This window comes from Macrobrachium nipponense, chromosome 2, assembly GCF_015104395.2.
Source record: "Macrobrachium nipponense isolate FS-2020 chromosome 2, ASM1510439v2, whole genome shotgun sequence".
Taxonomy (NCBI): domain Eukaryota; kingdom Metazoa; phylum Arthropoda; class Malacostraca; order Decapoda; family Palaemonidae; genus Macrobrachium; species Macrobrachium nipponense.
Window position 1 is genome coordinate 36,887,047 of NC_087201.1, and position 17,771 is coordinate 36,904,817.

At 38.0% G+C, this 17,771-nt stretch overlaps 1 protein-coding gene across 1 annotated transcript in view; it reads right to left on the minus strand.

Moving 5' to 3' along the window:
• LOC135221157 (uncharacterized) overlaps positions 1–17,771 on the minus strand; it is a 50,894-nt gene that overhangs the window by 10,446 nt on the left and 22,677 nt on the right. Inside the window, exon 3 of the mRNA XM_064258982.1 lies at positions 13,592–13,702. Within this exon, the coding sequence (XP_064115052.1) occupies positions 13,592–13,702 (111 nt within the window). The remainder of the gene's footprint in view (positions 1–13,591; positions 13,703–17,771) is intronic.

Genomic DNA, 17,771 nt, shown 5'->3' on the forward strand with positions numbered 1-17,771 from the left:
GAGGTACCCCTGTTAATTTGCCATCAAACTGTAGCCCCAAAAATCTAGTTTCTTCCTTGCTAGAAATTGTTTGTCCATACATGTACAAGCCTGGGTCTGGGTGAATACTCGTTATCCTGCAATAAATGAATTGCTGAGTTTCAGATGAAGAAAACCTAAACTCTTGTTTGGCGGCCCACTCTACTATCCTATTAATAGTCAACTGAATCTTCCTCTCTGCTACAACCATTCGAGATGCTGCAAATGAAATTGATAGGTCATCTACGAATAGGGTGTGCATAACTTTGCGAGGAATTGCTGAACTAATACCATTAATGGATAGTGCAAATAGTGTAACGCTAAGGACACTGCCTTGTGGAACGCCTTCTTCTTGAGTTTGAAGTAATGAAAGTGTATTTCCTACTCTTACTTTGAATTTACAATTATTCAAAAAAGCTTTAATGAACGTTGGGAGTTCACCTTTGAGACCAATTTTATGAATAGTTTGAAGAATGCCATGTCTCCAAGTAGCATACTGAATTGTGGTGTTAATTTGTGAAAGCTTCGCAAATTGATGCCTCTAATCTGGCTAAAACATTCTTACAGGATCTCAATTTACGAAATCCGCACTGAGGATTAATAAGTCCTTTCTGCTCTAAAAACCACACCAACCGTACATTTACCATTCTTTTCATTAATTTGCAAATACAAGATGTTAGAGCAATTGGGCGATAATTAGACATCATTTTTCTTTCTTTTCCGAGTTTCAAAAAGGCTAAAATGATGGCAATATTTCAAACATTTGGAAATACACTGTCTTTCCAAATTCGGTTGATTATGCCAAGTAAAAATAATCTAGTTTCCTCAGGAAGATGTTTTATCATTGAATATGTTATATTGTCAATTCCTGGAGCCGAATCATTACATGTGGCTAATGCAGAAAGAAATCCTCTCAAGCTAAAGGGCTGGTTATACGACTGTTCTCACAGCTGTAAAATCAAGTACTCTAGTTTCTTCCCGAACACAATATTGGTGGTAAATTGAAGTAGGATTTTTCAATGAAATATGGGCAAAATGATCTGCAAATACTCCACTTACATTTTCTGGATTTTTTAGTACTTGACCATTGCATTCTATTACTGGTGAAGGTAATGGAACGTGTTTCCCAGTAATTCTCCTTATTTTTGTCCATACGTCTACTAGTTTAGTCGTCCAATTGATCTTTGAAATAAAATCTATCCAAGATTGACACTGGGCCTGTTTAACTTTGTATCTAAATTTAGCTCTTGCTTTCTTGTAGCAAACCAAGTAATAGTTGCAAGGATGACGCCATTACCGAGTGAAAGCAGCTCTCATAGCTTTCAGAGTTATTTTGTATTGAACATTCCACCAAGGAAATGGTTTTCATGCAAACTGACCTATAGTACGGGGAATTGACTCGTTACTGGCATCTATTATTACTTTGTTCAAAAATTCAAGTGTTTCAACAAAAGTTGGAAAATCATTAGCATCAATTTGCAATAATGTAAGAGCAAATAATACCAACTGGCTTTCTCAATTACCCATCATGGAGATCTTGGTAAGGCTATTTCATCAACTAAGTTGATAATGATTGGAAAATGGTCACTTCCAATGCAACCTCTTGCCTAAAATTTTGGTTAGCTCTATTGACTGGTGGTAAATATATAGAACAAATAGTATAAGACTTTTTTTCAATGTATTTGAACTGCTATTAAGTTAAGGACCATATATACTCTCATAACACGCGATCTCGCATATCATGCGGCCCACAAAAAATTATTTTATCACTTATCTCACGTATCATGCAAGTTAAATTTACAAGACCAAAATTTAACAATAGGCTAAAATCTTTTCCTCCTCTTTATCTTTTCCATTTTTTAGTTAGGCTAACCCCTTTTCCTCCATCTCTTAATTTATCACATCTTCTGATTAAGTTTAAAAAAATAAAAGCGAATGCAAAAAGTATCGGTAGTAATGATATACTTGTTTGGAAAACGCATACAGCCAGAAACAGTTGATTTGCTGTGAACAACCAATTCGATAAAAACAGCCTTTTTGCTTGCATTTCAACCATTGTACAATAGTAAACAATTAACAGTTATGTTACAAACAACATTAATGAGATAGGACTGTTATATTTTGACATTACAGGTAGTAGTTCACTTACTACTACCGCAATTGGTTACGAACCAGTCATATATCGATTTGGGCGCAAGTCGGCCCATTTTAATTTACCGTAAGAATATTATACTAGCATAGCCTACACTACACAGCATACTTTATACATATATGACATACTAATTATTAATTTCAGCTAATTCTCTAGGTTCAACGCACACTGGCTTATGATAGTTCAATACCAGGAGAAATTGAATAACATTTAACAAGTTAACCTCGCCTATACAATGATGATGACATTGTGGTACAATATATCATATACATATATGATTTAGTGGCAGGGGTTCCGTTCCTGGCCGCTGACGCTAAGTGATTTTCGACGCTAAGCGATTTTAAAGTCTATGGCCGCTGCACACCTTCTTTCGAAACTCTAGACCAGTCAAAGGCGCCGTAATCCCACAATAGTACAATATGTAAAATGTTATTGTCATGATACAATAAAGTTTTATGCATACTTACCTGGCAGATATATACTTAGCTATAGACTCCGTCGTCCCCGATAGAAATTCGAATTTCGCGGCACACACTACAGGTAGGTCAGGTGATCTACCGTCCCGCTGCTGGGTGGCGGGAATAGGAACCATTCCCGTTTTCTAAGACAGATTTTCTCTTCCACCTGTCTCCTGAGGGGAGGCTGGGTGGGCCATTAATCGTATATATCTGCCAAGTAAGTATGCATAAAACTTTATTGTATCATGACAATAACATTTTTATGCATTCAACTTACCTGTCAGATATATACTTAGCTGATTGGCACCTTTGGCGGAGGGAAAGAGACATAATTTACTGAATAGACAGGAAACAACATATGTTGTAGGTAATAAAAATAAAAAACCTTGGTTCCTACCTGTGTTAGCGAAAGACTTCATGGCTACTGCCTAGGAGCCTGTATCGCTTCAAGAGCCTCAGCGAGGTAGTGACCTCATGCTAAGAGTTCTTGATGGTCTGTTACAGGGGTCTTACCCACTTACACAACAGAACCTTAGGATCTTTGTCAATGGGGTCCTATCCACTTACATGACAAAACACCTTGCCTATTGGCATGATCATAGAGCACGACACTAATCCCGATCACCTGATCCTAATTGGGGTTAGTACTACGATTGAAAGGAGTCATCCCCGAACATCCTTTCAAGCAACCCACAACTCGACAACAATATTACAAATAATCATTAAAAACACAAAAACAAAATTAAGGATCAGCATCTGCTCCATTTCCCAGCATAGTATCCGCTGATACATAAGGTCCAAGAGAAAAACATTTTTCGTATGTTACTCTAACATCCTTTAAATAGTGGGATGCAAATACTGAATTGCACCTCCAATAAGTTGCTTCTAACATGTTTCTCATAGACATATTCTTAGTGAAAGAAAGGGAAGTTGCCACAGCCCGGACTTCATGAGCTTTTACTCTCAGCAGCTTTAAAGAGTTCTCTTGGCAATCCCTGTGAGCTTCAGTAATCACATTTCTGACAAAGAACGCCAGTGCGTTCTTTGACATAGGTCTTTTGGGGTTTCTTACCGAACACCAAAGACTTTGTCGACATCCCTGAAGCCGTCTTCTTTTTTTAGATTGAACTTCAAGGTCCTGACTGGGCAAAGGGACCGATCCAACTCTCTACCTACTAGAGAAGAGAGTCCCTTGACTTCAAAACTTCTAGGCCAAGGTTTAGAAGGGTTTTCATTCTTTGCTACGAATAGATCCTGGAAAGAAATAACAGCCGAGTCTTTGTAAAAACCCACCCGAGAGTCCAAAGCATGTAATTCACTGATCCTCTTAGCAGTTGCGAAGGCCAACAGGAATATGCATTTACTAGTAAGATCTCTGAATGAGATTTTATCTGGAGGTTCGAACCTGTCCGAAATCAAGAATTTTAGGACTACGTCAAGGTTTCAACTTGGGGGAATAGAAGATCTCAATTTAGACGTCTCGAAAGACCTGATGAGATCATGAAGATCTTTGTTATTTTCCAAATTCAGTCCCCTGTTTCTAAAAACAGCTGAGAGCATGCTCTTATATCCCTTGATAGTGGATACAGCCAATTTCGACTCTTCTCTTAAGAAGAGGAGAAAATCAGCGATTTCGGTCACAGAGGTATTGGAAGAGGACAGCTTCTTCGACCTACACCATCTACAGAAAACTTCCCACTTCGATTGGTAGACCCGCAAGGTAGAGACTGCGGGCTCTAGCAATTGCAGTTGTAACTTTCTTTGAAAAGCCTCTCGCTCTGACCAGTCTTTCGATAGTCGAAAGGCAGTCGGGGAGAGACTTTGGATGTTTTTGTGGAACCTGTCGAAGTGGGGTTGTCTGAGCAGATCTGTCCTTTTTGGTAGAGATCTGGGGAAGTCCTCCGTCCATTCCAGTACCTCTGTGAACCAGTTTCGGGAAGGCCAGAAGGGAGCAATTAGAGTTAATCTTGTTCCCTCCGATGCCACAAACTTTCTTAGTACTTCCCCCAGCAATTTGAATGGGGGAAAGGCGTAGGCGTCTATGCCTGACCAGTCCATGAGGAAAGCATCGATCGCCGTGGCTCTGGGATCATCTTCTAGAGAGCAGAAGTTGTCTATCTTCCTGGAGAGGAACGTGGCAAACAGGTCGATCTGGGGTCTTCCCCAGAGGGACCACAGTTCTCTGCATCCACTCTGTCGGGAGTACTTGGTTCTTTCTGCTCAACCTGTCTGCCCTTAGGTTTTTTACACCCTGAACAAACATTGTCCGCAGAATTATGCCCCGTTCCTCTGTCCAGGTTAATAGATCTCTCGCTATTTCGTACAGTGAGTGCCCCCTTGATTCCGGATGTAAGCCAGAGCTGTGGTATTGTCGGAATTGACTTGAACTACCACTCCTCTGACTTCCGCTTCGAAGTATTCCAGGGCTAGATGAATAGCCAGGAGTTCCTTCGCATTGATGTGCAGTGTAGCCTGTTCCTTGGTCCAAGTACCTGCCACTTCCTTTGGGCCCAGTGTTGCTCCCCAACCTGTTTCCGAGGCATCGGAAAACAACACACTGTGAGGGTTCCGAATCAAGAGGGACACCCCTTCGTTCTTTATTAATGGGGTTAACCACCACTTCAGGTTGGACTTTATCCCCTGTTGAATGGGAAAACAGTCTAACAGGTCTCCAGTCTTTTGACTCCACATTTGTCCGAGATAAAACTGCAGAGGTCTGAGATTTAATCTCCCTAGGGAAATGAACTGCTCTAACGAGGAAAGGGTGCCCAGCAGACTGAGCCATTCCCTCGCCGAGGTCCGTTCTTTCCCTAAGAAGTTCGAGATTTTTTCTAAGCCTCGAGCAATTCTCTCTTGCGATGGAAACACCCAAAAACCCTGAGAATCCATCTGTATCCCCAGATAGACTATGTTCTGTCTGGGGATCAATTGTGACTTCTCGAGGTTCACGAGTAGTCCCAGAGATTTTGTCAACTCTAAAGTCTTCTCCAAGTCCTTCAAGCACCGAAGTTCCGATTTTGCTCTTATTAGCCAATCGTCTAGGTAAAGGGACATATTTATCCCTTCTAGATGTAGCCATCTCGCAACATTCGTCATTAGTCTCGTGAACACTTGAGGGGCTGTAGACAGGCCGAAGCATAGGACTCTGAATTGGAATACTTTTCCCTGCATCATGAATCGAAGATATTTCTTCGATGATGGATGCAGGGGAACATGAAAGTAAGCATCCTGTAGATCTAAGGAGACCATCCAATCTCCTGGACGAAGAGCCGCAAGAACCGATTTCGATGTTTCCATAGAAAACTTTGTGTTCTTTACAAATCGGTTCAATGCACTCACATCCAGGACCGGTCTCCAACCTCCCGAGGATTTCGGAACCAGAAAACGATGGTTGTAGAATCCTCGGGAATGCGGATCCCGAACCAATTCGATAGCCTCCTTTTGCAACATCTGTTCTACCAGTTGCAATAATGCTTCTTTCTTGGCAGGGTCCCTGTATTGGGCTGACAGTTCCCTCGGGATCGTTGTTAAGGCAGGACTGTCTCGAAAGGGGATCAGATATCCCTTCGTTACCACTGAAAGGGACCATCTTTCTGCCTCTCTCAGAGGCCATTCTTCGGAAAATTTCCGAAGTCTGGCCCCTACCGGTGCTTGAAGGACTGGCGTCTCATTTTGTTTTCTTCATAGGTCTGAATGAAGACCTACCTCTCTTCTGTATTCCTCTCTTCTTAAAGGAGGGTCTGGAAGAGGAGCTCCCTCGAAAGGGCTGTTGAGGAGTACGATTCTCTCTCTTTACAGGAACAGAGGTCCTTGATTTCTTTGCAGATTGGGCCAAGAGATCTTGCGTGGCCTTTTCTGTCAAAGAATGTGATATGTCCTTCACTAGTTGTGCAGGAAACAATTGGTCCGAAAGAGGAGCATAAAGAAGAGATGACCTCTGGATAGGTAACTCCTTTCGTCAGAAAGGAACTAAACAAGACTCTCTTCTTCAGAATTCCAGTTCCAAAAAGCGAGGCCACCTCTCCAGATCCATATTGAACCGCTTTGTCCATGCAGGACAGTACACTATAAAGGACTTCTGGGCTAAGAGATTCCTTCTCTTGAGTCTTCTTGGCCAACACCCCAAGGGACCAGTCTAAGAAGTTAAAGACTTCTAAGACATAAAACAATCCCTTGAGGAGATGGTCCATCTCAGAAGTCCCCCATGTGATCTTTGCCGATGACAAGGCTTGTCTCCTTGAAGAGTCAACCAGACTTGAAAAATCTGCTTCGGCAGTGGTAGGGAGAGCTAGACCCAGAGATTCGCCCGTCTCGTACCAGATTCCCTTCTTTCCTGAAAGTTTGGAAGGAGGGCAGGCAAAGACAGTCTTCCCCGCCTTCTCCTTGGATTTAAACCAATTTCCTACAAATTGAAGAGCCTTATTCATGGAAATGGTTGGCTTCATCTTCATGAAAGATGATGACTTCGAGACCTTAGTGCTTGTAAACAAAGACCACGGAGAAGGAGCAGCAGTAGGGCTTAATGAGTCCCAAACTCTTGAAGTAAGAGGGCTGCCAGCGTCTTATAATCTGACAAGCCTGGAGCCGTATGATCTTCCGACTCCGAAACTTCCTCCAAATCCAATTCCATTTCCGAAGAGGATTGTTTGTTTTCAATAGGAGAGGAGTCTCTTGCAACATCTGCCCCACTCTCGCAAGAACGACGACCGCCTGTGCGGCAACTTGCTTCCTTACGAGAGATAGGTTGATCCTGCAACACGACCTTATCCTTCTCCTGACAAGGGTTACGGCCGCCTGTGCGGCACCTAGAGTCCCTGTCAGGTAAGGGCTTATCCTTCCGAAAGCTAGACAAATCCTCCTGGTTTAACTGTCTTTTGGAAGAAGTCCATACATTCTGGCGCCTGGATGGCGCTTCTGGCTCATTGCGCCCAGCTGGCGCTTGTGGCGCATTGCGCCAGGTTGGCGCTCGTGGCTCATTGCGCCAGACTGGCGCTTCTGCCGCATTTCGGCAGGGTGGCGCTTCTGGCGCATCTGACGCTTCTGGCTCATATGGATCTTCTAGAGCATCAGGCGCATTGCGCCAGGCTGGCGCTTTTGGCGCATTCTTCATACTCATCCGAGGAGAATCCGCAACTTTTATGTTAGATCCTTCCTTCCTTCCTTTAGTTCTCTTTATCGGAAAGAAAGAGTCCTTTCTTCTGGGAGTCTCCTTCGTAAAAACTCCTACTAAAGGCGGAGAGCTGCTCCTGTACATTTAGTAGGATTTTTGCAGCAGCATTCTCATTTTCCTTTCCCGATGCAGGTGAAGGAGGTCTAGAAGAGGAAGGGGACTCCGATTTGCGTTTAGGAATTAACTTGGTTTTCTTCCTTTCGCATGGAGATCCATCGGAGAAAAGCTCAGGGCTTGAATTCAAAGTTGGAGCCTTCCAACTCCTTTTTAAGGGGCGTGACAGTTCATCAGAGCTCCAGCCCCTTACATTAGGTGAAGAATCTAAAGACGAAAAACACTGTTTTAGGATGCTTTTTCGATAGCGATCCTTGGCAGTTCGGGTCGTCACAGAATCTGCCGAGGGGACGCCTGATCGGTGGGGATTCTCCATAACCTCCGTAAGGCTTTTGACATTCCTTCTCCTCTGGGCCTGTGAGCTTGGAAGAGGTCTAGGCCTGGGAGCGAGATGAAGCCGATCAGACGCACCCTCCACTGCACTAGGGACACTTAAATCACTATCACTGTGCTTACCTTGTAACGTTAGCATTTGACGTTCCATCCTTTGCAGTGCAGCTTTAAGATCTGCAATTTCTGTTGCTAGATTTGCAGTCTTAGTACAAGAGGAAGATGATACAGGTTTAGGGTTAGATGTTAATTTGATTGACTCGTTAGAACGAGACCTACTTAAGCTTCTGGAGGAAGCCTTCCTAGCCCTATCCATATCCAATTTCCTTAAACAGGAATTTAAATTCTTCCATTCTTCCTCATTCAAACCTACATATCATCACAGGTGTAGATATTGAGCATTCATTCATTCTACACCCCTTACAAACTGTGTGAGGATCTACCGAAGCTTTCGGTAGCCTCACCATGCATCCCTCATTTACACACTGTCTTCTAACCGTAAAGCTAGAATCCGACATTATGAGAAAAATCCAAAAACCAAGTCCAAATAACAGTCAACGAAAGAGTATGCCAAACCAAAGATCCAATACGTCACCAAAACAACCGGCTTAGAAGATCAATAGCGATGAAAAAACACGAAAATCAAATCAGGAGTAACATCAATGTTGATGTCACGGCCGATAGAGAAAATCTGTCTTAGAAAACGGGAATGGTTCCTATTCCCGCCACCCAGCGGCGGGGCGGTAGATCACCTGACCTACCTGTAGTGTGTGCCGCGAAATTCGAATTTCTATCGGGGGACGACGGAGTCTATAGCTAAGTATATATCTGACAGGTAAGTTGAATGCATAAAAATTATATTTATGCAGTATAGTACTATAGAATTTACTGTACAGTACATTATAGCATTATAAATACTGTAAAGTGAAAAAAGCCTAGCTTTAATCATTTGGGTGTCTAGAGTATGTCAAGATATAATAAGGTTTATACAGTGTACAGGTAGCTGTAGTATTTTAAGTTACGATAATTCGTCTTACGATAGTCCGATTTTATGAGAGACTAAATTACAATAGCCTAATTTTATCCCATCTTCTAGTTATGTAAGTTCAATATCAACAAAAGAGAATGATGAAAGTATGGTTTAAACGTTATACCCATTGCGTGAACGTGTGACAGCCTTGAACAACCGAACAAGATTTTTTTTTTTCTTACTACAACCGAATTGGATAACATCCGTTTGGCTTGTATTTCAATCATCGTACTACAGTACACTATTACCGTAGTTGTTATAAATGGCGTTATGTACACTAGAACTGAGATATCTTAAGGTAACAACTTTTATAGATCAAAGATCAATTGGGAAATATACTGTTAAATTTAAACCTAGTTATAACTGAAGCTGAGAAAACTGTTCAAGCTGCTAATAACTATTATTGTACATTAGCAACAAGGATAAATCCAGTAAACATATGCCATCAAACATAACCGTAGATAAAATTGAGATAAAATCATTTTAATCAAAACTACTGTGCTTGAAAGAACACATTTTACTGTTAGTTTCACGCTGATATAAGATAAATAACGAAAAGTTCGTATTACAATGATATAAAGGAGAATTGCAAACGGAATCACAATTTTTTTACACAATAAACATGCCGCCAACGTAATCTGTTAAAAAAAAATAGTAGTTCACATTCATAACAAGACATATTCAATTCATATTTCCACCTAAAAATGCGTTGTATAAGGAAAAATAACCTTGTCTCATATAAGGCAAGTATCTAGATATTCGTTTATGCTAACTAGAAGGAAGAGAATTCGCTCAGAATTGCGTTAAATATGGCGAAAAACTAGTCTTCGCCATCAGTCGATTTCAAACCACAACATTGGCCGCTCCGCGGAATACTGGCTTAGATTTGCCGTAGTTATTGTATAATACAGTAATTTGAGAATACATACAATATTATTGGATACAGTGAGGTATGTATGACTTTACAAATGATTTATGGAAAAGATGCATAATTAATAAAATAACACCATGCATTTTTCAGAACAGTGGTGGACAAGAACGAGCATGAAAAAACATCCCCTGACAACGTGGAACGTAGTTACAAAGGCTGCATTCATTTGTATCATATTTATGTACAAAAATAAAAATACCCATACGTAATACACATTTATAAAATCGACATATCGATGGCTAATTTCCATCTTTTTTCAACTCGATATTTCGGAAGAGCGGCAGGCGAGGTGGAGCTCACAAGAAAGAACATGAAAAAACATTGTATATGATAATGTGTGAAGGCCAGTTTCGAAAGTGTATCATATTTCTGTGCAGAAATAAAAATACCCTATACGTAATACATTTTCATACACATTTTAAACATAAAAGCATGAACATCTATAAATCGACACACCCATAGCTAAATTTACACTTATGTAACTATATTTTCGATATAGAACAGCGTCAGAGGCATATATTTTACCCTAATACCTATGTAATAACTCTCCATAAATTTAATATAATTTGCCTAACCTTTATGGTCTGAACAGAATTTCTACAAATGTATGAACTCGTTAGACAACGGCGCTGTTAACTGAAAATTGTGCCGTAAAAATACCTTTTTTTTTAAATAAATATTTTTGACGACGGCCATAAAACCGATTCACCGCCGAACGATTACGCCGTTAACTGCGGGCCGCCTGTATATAAGACTACGGTAGCCTAGCCTTCAGTATACAGTATACACTACATATACGATATAATTTAGTAATTTATTAATAAAGGCCAATTTTGGAGTCTCAATGCTTTCTGACTGACATATCAGCGGGGAAAGAAAAAGAAAAAAAAAAAAAAATGGACACGAAATGGGAATCACCTGATTCGGACCGACATCAGCATACCTAATTGAGCGATGTCAGGCTGCTGACTGCTACATATATTTACGAAATAAATACACAATGAATATGCATCTTGTCTGATTCTTTTAAAAAGTTATACATTACAGTATCCAATAATATTGTATATATTCTCATATTATTATATCATAAAATACTAACAAAGCAGGCAGTGTTTTGTTTGGAAATCAGCTGATGGAGAGTTATATATCCGAATTAAACTCATTTCGGAGTGAATTGCCTTTCTTCTAGTTAGTGTAAAATAGTATCTAGATACTCTACTTATAATATGAGAAAAGGTAATTTGTCATTATACGATGTGTTTTCAAGTCGAAATATGAATTTATTAAGTATTGTGAACTTCAAGTAATTTTTCCGTTAACCCTTAAACACCGAAGCGGTATTTTAAAAATCGTCTCCTGTATGCCGGCTGCGTTTGCGAGTGAGCGCTGAAGTAGAAATTTTTTTTTTTAAAAATCACAGCACGCTTAGTTTTCAAGATTAAGAGTTCATTTTAGGCTCCTTTTTTTCATTGCTTGAAGTTTAGTATGCAACCATCAGAAATTAAAAAAAACATTATCATATATAAATATAGGGATATATGACAGCACAAAATAAAAATTTCATATATAACCATATACAAATTGCACTGTGAACATAACGGTTAAAGCTAAGAGTTAATTTTTTTGTTGTATTGTACACTAAATTGCAATAATTTTGGTATATAACACATTGTAAAACAATCAAGGCAACAAAGAGAAAATATCACAAAAATGATGCATGAATTCGTAATGCACGGATGTATAAAAAAAAAAAAAAAAAAAAAAAAAAAAAAAAAATTCACCATCGATTTAAATATTGTGCTAGAGATTCCAATTTGTTGCAAAATGAAGGTAATTGATAGAATATTACTAGACTAAGTGTTGTAGCTTACAATTGAGTTTTTGACCATTTCGGTCGAGTTAAAGTTGACCGAAGGTCAAATTTTTTATAACTATCGTTATTTATATGAAAATATTTCAAAACTGATAAAAACTACAACCATATGTTGTTTTTTGTTGTATCCTATATTAAATTGCGCACATTTTCATATGTAAAACTTCATGTATCGGTTAATATAAAACTCTGCAAACATTATGACAATCTGATGAAAGCATTTCTGATTTTTTCGGTAGAGTTACCGCGCAGAACTAAGGAATGTTTTTTGTTTTCTCCCCCCCAAAAAATTCACCGTAAATCGAAATATTGTGCTACACACTTCCGATTTGTTGCGAAATGAAGGTAAATTATTGATTACTAGAATGTAAGTGTTTTAGCTTACAATTGCATTTTTCGACCATTTTGGTTGAGTCAAAGTTTTTTTTTTTTTTTATTCACCAAAAATCAAAACATTGTGCTAGAGACTTTCAATTTGTTGTAAAATGAAGGTTAATGATTACATATTACTAGAATGTAAGAGTTTTTAGCTTACAATGGCGTTTTTCGACCATTTCCGTCAATTCAAAGTTGACCGAAGATTTTAATTTTGGCACTTATCGTTATTTATACGAAAATATTTCAAAACTGAAAAAGCTACAACCATGGGTTGTTTTTTGTTGTATTCTACATGAAATTGCTCACATTTTCATATATAAAACTATGTAACAGCCAACGGCCAATATAAAATGGTGCAAAAATTACGTCAAAGTGACTAAATATTTTCCAAGATGTGTCGCTGATGCTTTTAGTGCGAGAAGAAAGAAATTAACTCATGCAAGCCTGGGTAACGCTTGTAAACAAAACGACCTTGATCCGTGAACTCCCAGCATCCCTTAAGGCACGTGATTCAAAAGTTTTTGTCAAGTAGGCCGATAACTATTTTTCTGTGAATTTTTAAAGAAATTTTGCATCAACGTATCATAAGTAAATTAAGCACCCAACAGACAATTATCGTTGACGTTTAATACATCCAATAGGCGTTTAAGGGTTAACTGGTTTCTCGCTGGCACTAGAAAATTTATTCTATTATTAAGACCAAAAGTATGTTCTGCATATGAACAATATATTTATCAAAATTCTTTTACACTATTGGCAGCTTCCCCTCTTCAATTCCTCAAACAAGATTTCAAAATTAGCAAAACAGTTCAACTATGGCTATATATTTTTCTCTCTCCACAAGGCTCTTAAAATATGAATTTGTATGAGTTACTGAGGCATGTTCTTTTCAACAGTGTAACGATTGTTTTCCTTCTTTGGACATCAAAGTCAGAACCTAACACTGTCCCTCCTTCCATTTCAATATTAGTCCATTCCTGACGAGATACAAAACAAAGCTTATTGGGAAAAAATGAATAGTGTGTAGCCCCACCCCACCAAAACACATTACCCATTTCACAAGATGGAAGACTATTAGAATTAACGTCTACTACTTTTTACACAGCAAAATTCCTTTTAACATGTGATCAAAGTTACCTTATCAGGTTTTCTTAACTGACGGGGTGGAGAGGCCGAGTCCACCAAAGGCATATCCACATCAACAGCTTCTTCCCCACTATAGTTGAGGGGGCTTGTTTCAGGACGATCCTGAAACAATAAAAGAAATTCCATCTTCAAGCAAATCCAGTCATAAGAGTATGTACGTCATGAAATCTTCATTTCCACGATCTAACTGTGACAAATGTTAATCATGTCAAACACATCATAAACCACACATATAAATCAAGTCCCAATTCCTGGAAAGGACACTAAAATTATCCTAATGAAAACAATAAAAGTTTTTTTTTTCACAAAATTCATTATTCATTACGATATTGCCAACATCTAAGAAAAGAAAAGCCATTAAGAAATTTCCTCAAATATAATTGATTGATATTTCAATATGAAGGGTTCATGGCCAATGCATGTAGATGCATCATGAGACAATGGCATATTAACATGGTGTAAAATGTATGTATTTATTCTCATAAAATGTATCTTCCATTAAAATAATTGTATAGTACTCTTTAATTTTTCAAACAACTGGTTTCAAAGTTGCAAAACAGTTACACTATGGCTAATTGATATTTTTCTCACTGCAGACACTAAAATGACATTTTTCAAAGGTATATAAATTGTATTTTTCCTAATTATACAAAATTGAGGTCCTTTACATTAGAAAATTGCTTACGGATCAAGGAGCAACAGATCATGGAGGAATAAAAACTGTTAACAGATACCGAATGATTCAGAGTTCATTATGGCATTCAAGATGGAGTCAAGACACTGACATCCACCTTTAGAATAGTGATATTATAGTAGATCCAAACAATTTCTCTGATCCCCTTCTCCAATGCCAGAGAGAGGAGGTCTTGAAAAGCAAAACTCTCTGCTGATTCTCACAAGGGTGTTATGCCCCTTTAAATGAGTGTCAAGTTTTGTCTAGGGACCTGAGGTCTTGTGATGGTATGAAAGAAATTAGTTTCTCATCAGTAGACTGAGGAGAAACAACATTACTTATGTGTATGACTAGGGCAAATATGGACTAAAGTCTTACACAATCGAATAGGAGATAAGTAACTCATGATTCTGACCAAAGAAAAAGTTACCTTTACACCAAGCAGCATAAATGGCTCAAATCCCAGGAATTCTACAAACGACAAAGCGTTTTCCAGCTATTTCTGTTGTTGCTTAGCGAGATAGCCTATGCTTGCAAGGAATGCTGGATAGTCCTTCAGCCATGAAGACACACGGATTTTACTGCCAATGAAACTGCTCGTGTCAATGGCACTAAAGGTTAACTCAAGGAGGAACTCTTCTTGTTGCCTAGGAAGCAGAGTTAGCAGGTCAGGCGACAGGTGGAGTCTTCCGTCATTTATTTTCAATTCATGGTGAACACAGTTTATTGAAGACCTTATGAATTATAAAATGTAGATAAGACAAAACTCTTGAATTTGTCTGAAAGTCATTCTGAGTCATCACAGTGGCCCATGGCTTAGGTGCGATGGAGCAGATGACCTACAGACTTATGTCATACTTGGGTAAACACAAAGAGAATGAGTCTACTAGTAGAGATATCTGTCAGAAGGTTCTCGCAAAGGCGTAAGAGGCCCACAAGACAGGAACCCTAAACGCGAATTAAGGGGGCCAGCCGGCTAATGCCATTCTTTAAGGACAGGACTTTGATATTCATACCACTTAATAAGGTGACTTGGGACATCTTCAAACTGCATATGATTTTTGCCTCTGACCTTCGGTTTAGTGATGCCAGGGCGATTTATCCCGAAAATAACCATTTTTCAAATTATATCTCCTCCCTTGATATTTAATATTAAGACCTGAGATTACTACCATATATAGACCTGATGTAGACCTCCAATCAAATGAGGATATTTTTTTCTAAAAGTCATTTTATTGCTAGATATGAATTTTTCATTATGGTTAGGAAAAAAAAATATATATATATATATATATATATATATATATATATATATATATATATATATATATATATATATATATATATATATATATATATATATATATACAGGCGGTCCCCGGGTTACAACGGGTCTGGCTTACGACGTTCCGAGGTTACGACGCTTTTTCTTAAATATTCATTGAAAATCCGCCCTGGGTTACGACGCTTGTTCCGAGGTTACGACGCTGACGCTTCCGACGCTCCGAGTTTACGACGCTTTTAAAAAACACATATTATGATAAGATAAGAATCCTTTATAGTTTAGCACAGTTTCTCTCTCTCTCTCTCTCTCTCTCTCTTTGTATTTTCCAAGAAAATAATCACTATAATCTCTCTCTCTCTCTCTCTCTCTCTCTCTCTCTCTCTCTCTCTCTCTCTCTACTACAAAGATGTATGTTTTTTAGTATGATAAATAAATGATTTACTATTTTCAAATATTAATATTAATTTATACAGCAATAATATCAATTCATTAAAGAAAATACCATAGTGAATTAGTAAGATTTTAGCTTATATTTAAAAAATTATCGAAGAATGAAGGAAATCCCAGTCTTCTCTGTTGAAGGAAATCCCAGTCTTCTCTGTAACCTTTCCAGGTACTAAAACTGTCAGATATATATCATGTTCTGTGACAGCCAAAAGGGGGAAGAGCTGGGGGAGAGCTGCAGTGTTGCAATCAGTGGTCCTGACATTTCCGCCCCCCCCCCCTTCTCTCTCTATCTCTCTCTCTCTCTCTCTCTCTCTCTCTCTCTCTCTCTCTCTCTCTCTGTGTCTCATTTACTGAGACTCGAGATTTTTTATGTACTTGTACTAGTTGTTTTATACTTTCAAATAATAATAATAATAATATAATAATAATAATGAATAATAATAATAATGTAATTACAAAATTCATATGTGATAGTATTTTAAAGAAATACAATACGTACTAATCTATCCATGTCACTTTTAATTAAGGTTAACTCTCTCTCTCTCTCTCTCTTTTGCCACACAAGATAATAATGAGTCATAGTGGTAACGCCCTCCCTCTCTTTCGCTGGAAGCGTTATAAACAAAGAGAGATAAACACTCTCTCTTTCTCTCTCTCTTTTACCGAGATGAAAGAATTTTTATGGTACTAGTATGTAAAATGTTTATTGATAATTTCAGTTATATAATAATAATAATAATAATAATAATAATAATAATAATAATAATAATAATAAAACGTAATTACAAAATTCATAATGGTCGTGATTTTAAAGAGATGAAAATGACCTTTCCATTTCACTTGTAAGGATAATTCCTCTTTCTTACCGAGATGAGAGAATTTTTATGGTAGATGCACGTGTTTATTATATTTTCAAATAATAATAATAATAATAATAATAATAATAATAATAATAATAATATAATAATAATAATATGAAGTAGTAATAATACGATAAAATAATTTCAAAAGAAAATTCTTCCCTTTGTCTTTTTCTGTGTCTATTTCCCCACCTCAACTTGAGCGACACTCAAGCTTAACAATGCCATACAATGGTCAACGAATTTAATGGTTTTATGAAATCTCTCTCTCTCTCTCTTACTGGCTTAAACGGAGATGATAATTTTCATGGACGTGTATGTAATAAGTTTATCATTAATATTTTCCAATAATATTTTCCAATAATAATACTATAAATACAAAATTCATATCTGAGTATTTTAAATACAATAATCATTCCATTTCTCTCTTTTAAACAACTCTCTCTCTCTCTCTCTCTCTCCACAAGATACTTGTCATACATTTGGTGTTTCTATTTCTTCCTTTTATCTCTCTCGCTCTCAGCAAAAGAATTGATAGACAGACAAACATAATTGCACAGTCCTCTCTTTCTCTCTTCTCTGGAGAAATATATGTATTGGATGGAGGGGAAAAACTTGCCTACAGGACGTTCATTTCAAATCAGATTCGAAACCCTAAGGAGTTATATTTTCGCTCTCTCTCTCTCTTGTATTTTAATGAAAATATACAGTAATTTGTGAATACACAGTGTTGCACATGAAAAAAGTAAATTAGTGATAATTTTAGAGATACGGGCCCTAAGAAAAATTGAAAATTAGTAGTGAAATTTTCCCTGTGGACATGTTTTCAAGAACGTCGTTCCGGCTTACGACGATTTTCGGGTTACGACGCGTCTTAAGAACGGAACCCCTGTCGTAACCCGGGGA